Source organism: Nanorana parkeri, unplaced genomic scaffold, assembly GCF_000935625.1.
Source record: "Nanorana parkeri isolate BGI_ZX_2015 unplaced genomic scaffold, ASM93562v1 scaffold460, whole genome shotgun sequence".
Taxonomy (NCBI): Eukaryota; Metazoa; Chordata; class Amphibia; order Anura; family Dicroglossidae; genus Nanorana; species Nanorana parkeri.
The window spans coordinates 1,169,674-1,182,112 of record NW_017306728.1 but is presented as its reverse complement, the minus strand read 5'-3'; the positions used below and the strand labels follow the sequence as shown (position 1 = coordinate 1,182,112).

At 47.4% G+C, this 12,439-nt stretch overlaps 1 protein-coding gene across 1 annotated transcript in view; it reads left to right on the top strand.

The window, feature by feature from the left end:
• Positions 1-169: 169 nt before the first annotated feature.
• LOC108790280 (RNA-binding protein Nova-2-like) overlaps positions 170-12,439 on the top strand; it is a gene marked incomplete at its 5' end in the record, with an annotated part of 19,807 nt that continues 7,537 nt past the window's right edge. Inside the window, 3 exons of the mRNA XM_018560503.1 lie at positions 170-338; positions 3,396-3,559; positions 4,214-5,101. Coding sequence (XP_018416005.1) covers positions 170-338; positions 3,396-3,559; positions 4,214-5,056 — 1,176 coding nt within the window. The remainder of the gene's footprint in view (positions 339-3,395; positions 3,560-4,213; positions 5,102-12,439) is intronic.

The window sequence follows — 12,439 nt, the reverse complement described above, 5'->3', positions numbered from 1 at the left end:
GGTCTCTCTGCAGAGGAGGAGCCTGGCTCTCTGTGTGGAAGAGGGTTAGTGTTAGGCGTTAGAGGGTGGCGGGGGGAGGAGGAGGGTAAGAACAGGAGGAGCTTGGCCAGTGCAGGGGGCGGAGTCAGCAGCCAATGTATAATGATCTCAGGAAGTTGGCAGAGTTTGATCTCAGCATGTGCTTTATCCTGCAGATGAGGCTGAACTCTTCCTGAAGGTCCTCATTCCCAGCTATGCCGCCGGCTCCATTATCGGCAAAGGAGGGCAGACCATTGTCCAGCTCCAGCGGGAGACGGGGGCCACAATCAAGCTGTCCAAGTCCAAGGACTTCTATCCAGGTGAGGAGCTTTGCTGTCCCGTGTTATCAGTCACCCCTGGCCGGGCCCCGGGGCCCCGCGCCCGGGAGGGAGTTTTGGGACTCACCAGCACTTTGTTCCTGTGCAATCTCAGAACCAGGGAACACAACCTTCTGAGTGAGAGCGAAAAGAACTACAACTCTCATCAGTTCACAAACCGGGTCCATTGTTAGAGCCCACAGAGGTCCAGAGGGGCTGGAACCTCGTGCCTCACACTAAGCCCAGAGGTGACAGACCCTGGGGGAGGCGACAGACCCTGGGGGAGGCGACAGACCCTGGGGGAGGCGACAGATCCTGAAGGAGGCGACAGACCCTGGGGGAGGCGACAGACCCTGGGGGAGGTGACAGATCCTGGGGGAGGTGACAGACCCTGGGGGAGGTGACAGACCCTGGGGGAGGCGACAGATCCTGGGGGAGGTGTCAGACCCTGGGGGAGGTGTCAGACCCTGGGGGAGGTGACAGACCCTGGGGGAGGCGACAGATCCTGGGGGAGGTGTCAGACCCTGGGGGAGGTGACAGACCCTGGGGGAGGGATCAGATCTGGATGAACATGGAGTATGTACTCTGGAGATAGGAGGGGCCACCAGGTTACCCTCCATCTTGATCCTGCGAGGCGGACGAGGAAGGTTAGAGATGCCCCCCTCAGCCTGAGTCCCTCGGGGTGTAGGGATCAGGACGGATCCTCCCAGGCGGCTCCACGTTATTTACAGGGAGAAGAGATTCCAAGGACGGCCAAGACAAGGTGCCCAGGATTGGAGGGCCCCTGGGTCTGTGAGCGGAGGGCTGGGGGCCCCGGGGGCCAGGGATAGAGAAGAGCTAGGCCTGACCAAAGTGCCACATACCCTTCCTGTGTGCCCCTGCGGTCAGCCACTGGCCTCACGTCATTGGCTGGGGGAGGCAGGTGGGTGGGACCATCTCTGTGAAGCACCCTGAAGGAGGAGGATGATGATGACAGGAAATGATACATTTTTATAGTAATAACATAATGAGTATGATTGTCCTACCTCCCCTGACCGTCATGCTGATCCTTGGGCTTCATTGCTTTCCAAGTCCCTGATGTGGGACCAGTGTGCAGATTAGGAGTTCTGGTCTCAGGTCATTGCACACAGCTAGCCAGAGGGAGGGAAGGGACAGAGATGACACAGCACTGGAACGTTCTGTCCTGAGCCATCTCCATGTTTATTTCTGTCCCTCTTCCAGGCGATACCACCCTCGCTGGGGGTCCCGGTGAACGTGCCGCGAATCCCAACGCGCCACAATCACACAGCGTGAGCCTGGCACGCTGACAACTCCTGCCAGGCCAAAGCTTAGGGGATAATTGGTATCCATGGAAACCGGCCCCAGCCAATCAGGATTGTCAGTCTACAGAAGGTTGCCATGGAGATGGCTGACTACCAGACGATGTAGTCTCTTACACAGGACATAATCCATTGCCAAGGAAACAGCTTGCTGCTGGTCATGTATGTTTCAGGTTGCCATGACGACACAGTGATGTCACTACAATAGAGATTGGGGGAATTTATCAAAACTGGAGCAGATTTGCACGGCAGCCAATCAGCTTCTCTGTCTCATTTTCAAATCTTACCCGAGCAAACTGAAGAGAGAAGCTGATTGGTTGCCGGGGGCAACTGCTCCAGATTCTCTCTGCTCCTGTTTTGATAAATGCCCCCCATTGTATATTAGTGGCTTCTGCAGACACAAGGTTTCCTGCAACCTCACAGCCAGGCAACGAGCATTTCCATCACTGAAGGCCCAAAGATTTCCGTCTGGGTTTCCTTTCAGGAGAATCGGCAGTTTTTGTTTTTTCAGATCTTTAAATGAAATGTGAATATTTGTATTGAGGTGAGAGAGGGTAAGGGAACTACAAGTCCCAGCCCTCCCCTTCCCCATCCCCTCTGTACCTGCAACTCGGAGATCTGCTCGGTGAATGCGCGCCATGGACGCCATTTGCTTCACATGTGCAGTATCTCCCAGAAGTGACACCCCCCCTCTCATTGGATGATATCATGTCATGTGATGACATAGAAGTGAGTCTTCTGACCCAACCCTAACCCTCTGACCCAACCCTAACCCTCTGACCCAACCCTAACCCTCTGACTCAACCCTAACCCTCTGACACAACCCTAACCCTCTGACCCAACCTTCTGACCCAACCCTCACCCTCTGACCCAATTCTAACCCTCTGATCCAACCCTAACCCTCTGATCCAACCCTAACCCTCTGACCCAACCTTCTGACCCAACCCTAACCCTCTGACCCAACCCTCTCACCCAACGCTAACCCTCTGACCCAACCCTAACCCTCTGACCCAACCCTAACCCTCTGACCCAACCCTAAGCCTCTGTCTCAACCCTAACCATCTGACCCAACCCTCACCCATCTGACCCAACCTTCTGACCCAACCCCCCCAGTCTGACCCAACCTTCTGACCCAACCCTAACCCTCTGACCCAACCCTAACCCTCTGACCCAAATCTAATCCTAACCCTCACCCTCTGACCCAACCCTAACCCTCTGACCCAACTCTAACCTTCTGACCCAACCCTCACCCCTCTGACCCAACCCTAACCCTCTGACCCAACCCTAACCCTCTGACCCAACCCTCTGACCCAACCCTAACCCCTCTGACCCAACCCTCACCCCTCTGACCCAACCCTCACCCCTCTGACCCAACCCTAACCCTCTGACCCAAATCTAATCCTAACCCTCACCCTCTGACCCAACCCTAACCCTCTTGCCCAACTCTAATCCTCTGACCCAACCCTAACTCTCTGACCCAACCCTAACCCTCTGACCCAAATCTAATCCTAACCCTCACCCTCTGACCCAACTCTAATCCTCTGACCCAACCCTAAGACTCAAACCCTAAACCTCACCCTCTGACCTTAACTCTCTAATCCTAGCCTTATCCCGCTAACCCCAACTCTAATACCAGAATTATCCCCAAGCTTTACCTCTAGCCCGAATGTCAACGCACCCACAAATCATACATGAGTGATAAGATGGAAGATAACTAACATATTTGTGTCTGTGTAAACAGGGACAACGGAGCGGGTCTGCCTGGTACAGGGTACAGCAGATGCTTTGCTGGCTGCACACAACTTTATAGCAGAAAAAGTCAGAGAGCTTCCTCAAGGAGCGCCGAAGAACGACCTGGGACTCCTCCCCACCCAGAGCACGGTCAGTGCTGAACGAGCCAAGCAGGTGTGTCATCACATCACATGACCTACAGACCATCTATATGTACACATCACATGACCTACAGACCATCTATATGTACACATCACATGACATGCAGACCATCTATATGTACACATCACATGACCTACAGACCATCTATATATACACATCACATGACCTACAGACCATCTATATGTACACATCACATGACATGCAGACCATCTATATGTACACATCACATGACCTACAGACCATCTATATATACACATCACATGACCTACAGACAACACTAATTCATCACCATGCTGTACCCAACACTGACCCTTCACCACACTGTCCCCAACACTGACCCTTCACCCCACTGTCCCCAACACTGACCCTTCACCACACTATCCCCAACACTGACCCTTCACCACACTGTCCCCAACACCGACCCTTCACCACACTGTCCCCAACACCGACCCTTCACCACACTGTACCCATCACTGACCCTTCACCACACTGTATTTAATGCTAATCCCTCTACAAACTGTCCCCAATACTAATCCTTTAGCTCACTGTACCAAGTATTAATTTCTCACCACTATATATCTAATACCGATTCCTTACCACACTGTTTTCTCACTTTACATTCACCGCATCTTCATTCATTTTCTCTCCTCCCAACTCAATTTTCAGGCTAAACTTATTGTTCCCAACACAACAGCCGGCCTCATCATTGGGAAAGGTGGAGCAACTGTCCGCAGTATCATGGAGGAATCTGGAGCGTGGGTTCAGCTCTCCCAGAAGCCAGCCGGTCCAAATCTCCAGGAACGGGTGGTGACAGTGAGTGGGGAAGCAGCTCAGGTTCAGCATGCAGTAAGAAGCATCATACACAAAGCAAAAGAGGACCCGCCTCAGGGCACTTCCTATTTCAACATCAGCTACACCAACAGCCAGGGGCCTGTGGCCAACTCCAACCCAACAGGATCTCCATATGCTGGAGGAACAGCTGAGGCGGCCATTTCTCCATATCCGGCTACACCAACTGCTTCGGCTGCAATATCTGGCGGCGATCTGCTGGCCATCTCTACTGCTCTAAACACGTTAGCCAGCTATGGTTACAGCACAGGTTTAGGGTACAATCCCCTGGTAGGTGGTGTCCATCCAGCAGCTGTCAGTCTCTTAGCTTCTTACACAGGTGACGCTGGTTCTACGTTGGGCATGGGGGGTGGAGGAATCCTCATGGAGAAACTAGCTGCTGAAAGTGTCGCTGGCAAGGAGACTCTGGAGATGGCAGTACCGGAAACTCTGGTAGGTGCAATACTGGGCAAAGGGGGAAAGACATTGGTTGAATACCAAGAGCTAACAGGAGCCCGCATACAGATCTCCAAGAAAGGGGAATTTGTCCCTGGAACAAGAAGCAGGAAAGTGACCATTACAGGACCCCCAGGGGCCACACAAGCAGCACAATACTTGATTGGGCAGAGGGTGGCTTATGAGCAAGGTGTACGATCAAGCAACCCACAGAAGGTTGGCTAACAAGACATTTGGTGGGAGAGGTTGGTGCGTGCGGGGGAACTAGGAGAGGTCGCCTCGGGGGTGGATAGGACACGTCTGTTGGAACCATCAGGACACCAGGAGCAGCCTGGCTTTGCCTCTTTGTCGGCTACAAAAGTCCCAATCGGAAGGGAATGTGTTAACCCTACAAATGTGAAAATGTTCAATATTAATAAAATAGCAATAAAGGCAAATTTTGCACTGTAAAACATTTGCCCAATAAGGTGCCAGCAGGGTGAGAGGAACATGAAATACCCCGAGGGGTCTGTGAGAAAAGTGTCTACAGTGCAGATCACAATGCCCCTCCCCCCACAGCAGGGCCACACCAGATCATGTGACTCAAATGGGTGGTGCAAGGGCCCCTCTCCTCACCGTCAGATGGTGAGATTTATGGACAGAGAATGTCCTAAATCCATCCCCATCTCCTAGGCGGCCGAAGTGTGCCAAACCCTCCATTTCCTACCCCAAACTAGTGCCAAATTTCCGGGGAGAAGGGATACAGCGCGTCACCAACCCTCCCAGACAGATCATCATCTCTAAAGCTGCTTCTATGGTGAAAAAAGCCAAACTTGTATATTTTTAAGCAGATGTAGGTATTTCCTGAGGCTATAAAGATGTTTTAATGTTGGTGGAAATGTAGTTAAAATCTGTAAAACATTTGACTTTATAGTGAATATTTAAGATGAGACAAGTTGTATATAGCATACCAGACCCTAGCGAGAGATCCTTGGCCCTCTCCCCAGCTCCAGGGTGCACCATGTATATATAATGTGCCAAACTGCGCCCGGTCCATCGAGGAAGACCAATATACCGCATGTACTCAGCACTCTGATCTCTCCCTCAAGAGCATCCATTGCCCCATTATCATATCGTACAGATTTCCTGCGCAGGAACTTGGCTGCTTGTATTTTAGGTGCTCCTGTCCGGGGCTCTTCCACCTTCAGATTCATCGAATATTTTGACTTTGGAGCTTTATTTTACTGAAGATATTGCACATAGACAGCAGCAGGCAAGACTCTCGCAATCCACGTAAATACTTTGCGGGCCGGAGCATACAGAATTCTTCATAAATCAGTATTACCCCCCCCTGAGGGATTTCCACATTGGGCAGAGCAATCAGACACGTCAGGGCTGAGAAGATAATATCACCTTCGTTATGATATACCATCATCCTCATCCTCCTCTTCTCTGACCTCCACATAGTACATGGAAAGTTCTGGAGTGAAGGAAAGGGCCAAGAGAAATGTTCCGTGACAATGAGAACCTGATTATTGTGCGGCTGCGTTCCATCAAATAAATCAATTATCTGGTAACTGTGAAGTCTGTGAAGTGATTCCAACCTCATCTCAGCACTAATACCCCCATCATCCACCCTAAGATAAAACCTCACAGGGTATAACTACTCCCATCATATATAGAAGGGTTGCGTCTCAGGGGGTATGACTACTCCCATCATATATAGAAGGATTGTGCCTCGGGGGTATAACTACTCCCATCATATATAGAAGGGTTGTGCCTCAGGGGTATGACTACTCCCATCATATATAGAAGGGTAGATGGTAATAATGACATTTTCTGGTGATTCAGAGAATTCTTTCTCCATATTTTAAATGAAAAACCCCAAAATAACCCCCCAACCCGGGGACAGCCGCTGCCGGGGGGCCGTTATACCGGAACTACGATAAGATGGAGCCGACCAGCAGCGGTGGGAAATGAGCTGTGTGAGGAATACTCCTCCCTCCTGAACAAGACACAGAGGCAGACTCCACCCACCTCTCTCTTATTCAACGTGGGACTCCACCCACTTCCATCATCCAATGCGGGACTCCGCCCACCAGCCTGTCATTCAATGTGGGACTCCACCCACCAGCCTGTCATTTAATGCGGGACTCCGCCCACTTCCATCATCCAATGCGGGACTCCACCCACTATCCCATCATCCAATGAGGGGCTCCACCCACTTCCCCATCATCCAATGCGGGACTCCACCCACTTCCCCATCATCCAATGCAGAACTCCACCTACTCTCCGTCATCCAAGGTAGGACTCCACCCACTTCCCCTGTCATCCAGCATAGGACTCCACCCACTTCCCCTGTCATCCAGCATAGGACTCCACCCACTTCCCCTGTCATCCAATGTGGGTGACCAGCTCCTTCGTCTGGAGTGAAAGTTTTGGGTGTAAAAGAAAATGTCAAATTATCGCTCCCGCGACGCAGACCGACCGTGACGCAGACCGACCGCGACGCAGACCGACCATTGTATCATATGAATGATTTGTACATGTTTGGCAGTGGTAGAAATATGTTTCTAGCACTTGTCTTTTTCAGTTAGAGAATGGAGAATTGGAGAATTTTTCCAAATCAGCTATGATGTCCTAGATTGTTCACTTCTCCTGCCTTCTCCAAACCCTTCACCCTTTTATGAATAACCCTGTTAGTTGTCGTAATGGGTTTGATTTACTAAAGGCAAAAAGGCTGTTTGCTTTAAAAGGGAATTTTCCCTTAGCTTAGAAAATGAGAAAAAGCTCTGCCAACTTCCATCATCAAAAGCAAAAATACTGTTTGTTTGTTTTTTTAAATGTTCATTTTCACCACATTAACTAAGCTAAGGAAAAATGCTCCTGCAAAGTGAAAATGTCCTTACAAGGGGAACAATCTATTTGTTGTAAATCACCACAAATGTAATAGTAACTAGGCACTCCCAATGTGTGTCATAAACAATTGCCCCGTTTTTTTTCATTTATGCTGTTTTACCATTAGATATCTATTTTTGAGTCCTGTTGATCTCCTTTGCTTTCTTTCTTATGTGCATGCATTAATTTCAGCATCGACTGCACATCATTACTGCTGACAGTGAAAACTGTAGACCATGCCTCCACAATGTGTCAGAATAATGTCCATCAGAGTTTCTTTTGACAGGTTGACATCACAGGAGAACAAAAGTCAGACAGCTTTCACCCCATAATAGGACATGTCTGAACAAGGCGCTTTAAGGCAGGTGTTCTATCAAAGTTTGTGACTGCGTTATAATGTGTGAACGGGGACGTGTTCACACATTTTAATGTAATCACAACCACTTTTTCGGCGGTGGAATATGTGACCGGCAAAAGGAGAAGAGTTCCAACGCTTTCTCAGCTGTTCCAGGGCAAATCGGCATCACAGATGTTATGTGCAGCAGAACCGATCTGCCCTGGAACAGCTGATCGGTCCTGAAATGTCACTTCTATCCGACTTTGTGGAATGTGAGATCGCAGTCACAAAGCCGGATAGAAGTGACATTTCAGGACTGATCAGCTGTTCCTGGGCAGATCAGTTCCCCTGCACATACCATCTGCGATGCCGATCTGCCCTGCAACAGCTGGAATTCTTTACCTTTTGCCGGTCACATATTACCCCGCCAAAAAACGGGGCGGGATTAGGTTAAAATGTGTGACCACATCACCGGTCACACATTCTAAAGCAGTCACAAACTTTGATAGAACACGGGATCACCAGGTAATATATTAAAGTAATATTAAACTCTCATACTGTTTTAATAATAAATCCAGATCAAAAATACATTGCCCAGCAAAGTATTTCTTAAAAAAGTTTCCTAAGCACTTACTGTTTTTAAGCAGCTGGCTCCAACTCTCTCAGCTCAGTCTCCCTAAAATGTCTGCCAAGTAGGAGATCACAAGGGATATAGCAGTCTCCAGCACATATCCACCTACTAGCTTGAAGAAGGTAAAAATGAGGAGGGAGGAAGGAGAAGGGGGGTGGGGAGAAGAGAGCAGAGAAGTGTCTTGCCTTGCTGTGTCTGTGTGTTTGTGGAGACACACACAGCTAACTAGCACACAAGAGTGTCTCCATAGGACCCTGCAAGGGAAAGGAGCCACCCTAAAACAGGATATCAGGACCAGTGCTCAGATGACCAGCTTACTCTAAAACGTTTAAGGAGCAGCATCCATTTAAGTGATTTCAACAGCATTTGAAATAGCTTAAAAATCTTTTGACTTTAATATCACTTTACTGGAAGCTGCAGATCTGACAAGCTTGAAAACACTTTCAAAACTACATTACCAGGTTTTCTTGTATCTTAAATCAAAACTTAACAAAAAAAATCCCTCAGTTTGGAGAAATTTCCTTCTTCTTCCTGTTGTGCCTGAGAAACAGGAAGTGAATTCTCCAAATGGGATGACAAAAAAAATCACTCTATCCAAAGTAAAAAAAATACATTTAGATATACTTTGTACGCATTTTCTAAAATGAATCCAGATCAAACAAATGTACACTTCCCAGCAAAGTATTTCTTTAAATGTTTGCCCAACACTTCCAAACAGCTCCAACTCTTTCCGCTCGGCTTCCCTGGACTTCCTGTTGAGTACTAGACCACAAGGGGCAGAGCAGTCTCCAGCAGTTGTATATCTACTAGCTTGGAGAAGGGAGGAAGGAGGGGTAAAAAAAGGGGAGTGTCATTGCCTTGCTGTGCCTGTGTGTTTGTGGAGACACACACACAACTTACTAGCACACACAAGGGTGGCTCCATAGGACCCTGCAAGGGAAAGGAGCATGGACTTTTTTTGGTACAATTAAACACATTTTTTTAATGATTTTCTAAAGTCCCAGCATGCACTATCCTTTTACAGCATCAGCATTGTAATTGTCACAGTCTAGCTAGGTTTGGGTTAGTATGGATCTCAGCTGCGGAGATTGATAAATAGGATTGAGGGTTTGGTTCAGTTTGGCGGACCCCAATGCACTCAGTACCAAGGGGAACCGCTTAACATCATGTACCCCGACCTATGTGTGTTGGTTTGACGTAATTCACTACGCTAATAACGGTAGTACTAAGAAAGTAGGTTTGAGGAAGTGGCAGTCAATAGTTTGGAGTAGATCCGCATATGCTGGCGGACTGCTAGGACAACAGTTTTGCTACTGACTCAGTAATCAAGAGAGCAACGAAGATGTAAATGGAAGTGGATATAACAGGTGGGAGGATGAGGAAGTGGCAACAAATAGGTTGGAGCAGATCCGCATATGATGGCGGACTGCTAGGAGCAGTTGGTATCTTGCTAATCACAGTTCATCAAGTGAGCAATGCGGTTATGTTTGGGGGTGCAACAAACAGATGAGTTGTCAATGGTTATCTCTGATCACAGTTCAACAATTCAGCATAAGTAAAGGTGAAGCAGTTTCAACAGGTGGTTGTTACTTGTTAAGCCAAGCCTGAGTTCCCAATACAGCACAACCAGGTATTTGAGTGGAAATAACAGGTGGGAAGTTTCCCAGTTACTTGCGGTTTGCTTGAAGGTATGAGGCAAATGTGGATGGTACTTGGGGTGATCGATGCAACCTCAGTGTTGGTCCAATGGCAGGTCCTGGTGTGCAGCAATGAGTCTCACTCTCCAGTTCAGCCTGTATCACACTGTCTCTTGCTCTGTCCTCAGAACCACTCGCTCGACGTTCCAGAACGATAGAACGCCGAGTAAGTTGCTCAGCTGTGTTTTTGAGGAGGAGCTGCGGCCAAGGGGAAGAGTCGGCCGTGACGTCATGGACGGACGGCACGCCTCAAACACAGAGCTCTGATCCGGGTAGGTCTGTGACAGTAATAGGAATACATAACAGAGTTGTTTTTGATAATGCAATCAAAGCTTATTTGAACAATCCCTTTTATGTAGAGAGTTCTGCCTTCCATCTGCTCATCACTTTCACCAACTTCCTGGATTCCCAGTGTGCTTTCTCTTTTCTCTTTTCCTGTTGCTTGATATGATCCAATCCTGATTTCTCAAGACTACTGTACGTACACATCCCATGATGCATTGCTTCCAGCAAGCAATGATAATGGGAAATTGTTCAGACGTTGAGTTTTAGTTCAGCAGGCAGAATCTGCGAAAGTTGTAACACAGGGAAGAGTGAAAAACTGTCAGTACATTGAGGAAGTACATCTATGGGCATTTTCAATAAGTATGTTTTTTTTTATTTCTAGATTGATATGATTACTAGGAATGGGATAGAACTAATGGAAATTCAATATAGAAATCCATATTTATTTTTAGCTTTTGACCATAGATACCCTTTAAATATGAATTCAGGTTTTGCCCCTGCTGGTTGAACCACTTCTCAGCTGTTTCCATCTTTTGGGTCTCCAGTGGCTTGAGCTCTGGACCTGAGGTCCCAGCTCCTCCCATCTTTTTTGTAAAAAGGAAGTTCCCTCCCCCATGGATACCTTATTTAATTTATATTTCTGAAACTACAACCGGAGGTCAGAGATGGGAGTTTGGGCTTCCATCCATCCAAAAATGAATGCACCAACGTGCCTACAGTTGTTCCTACTTTCTACTCAGATGCATTACCTAATGGAAAAGCGTATGATTTTACAATTCTGCTGACCCAGCATGGAGCTGTAAATAGAAAGATTATGAGCATTAATATTTACTTTCAAATCATTATATTATGTGATATTACTTCTGTGTTTATATTTGTATTTGCATGCCCTAAGGACCGCAGCTTTAATGCCTCATGCATAATCACGCCATGCAGGTTCTGGTCCCCTTTACATATTTATGACTTCAGGTGAGGTTTTATGAACACAATTATTCTAAGCACCAAGCAGAGTCCCATATAGAGTTAATACAGAGCTCTTTATGAGAAATGGAATCTTTAGGGTTGAACTGTGCAATAAAAAGCTAATTTGCTAAATGCAGACAGTTCTTTTACCCTCATATAATTATGAATATATATTCTCCAGATTATCATTAGGATTGCTCTGTTTATAAGGACCCATCATACACACTACCGCTATAACAAATAGGGCCCAATGCACCATTTTTGCCATTTAAAGAGAATGAAGAGAACCACAACATAAACCAATAAATAACTCAGTGAATTTATCATTTGAAGGAATGAGGAAGACTTATTGTTGGGGAGGGATACAAGTAGATCACTGTGGCGCAAATGAAATGCTCCCCGTCCAATATTTAGAATAATCTCTATGGCAATATAAAACATACCTCTGCCCATTTTGTATATGCGTTTAGCAGAAAAAAAATGGTTTCAAATGCATTGATAACATTTTCAAATGTATATGGGTCTAATAACTCCTTTGCATTCTTGAACCCATGCACATGAACGTACGCATTTTCATGCATGGGGAAGGTGACAGCGTCTTAATAAATGTTATATAACTTTGTTTATAATGCTCATATGATCTGTGTTCTTTAGGTCTCTTCTACTGTAATACTTTCAGCCAAACGCAGGTAAGAAGTTACATATTTTAATCTATATCATTATGCAGATTGTAACCAAATAGGACTTTGATGAATCAGAAGGTGCCACACAATGATTCCCGGGTGCCAGGAAGGGGGGGGGGGGGGGGGTGCAATTGG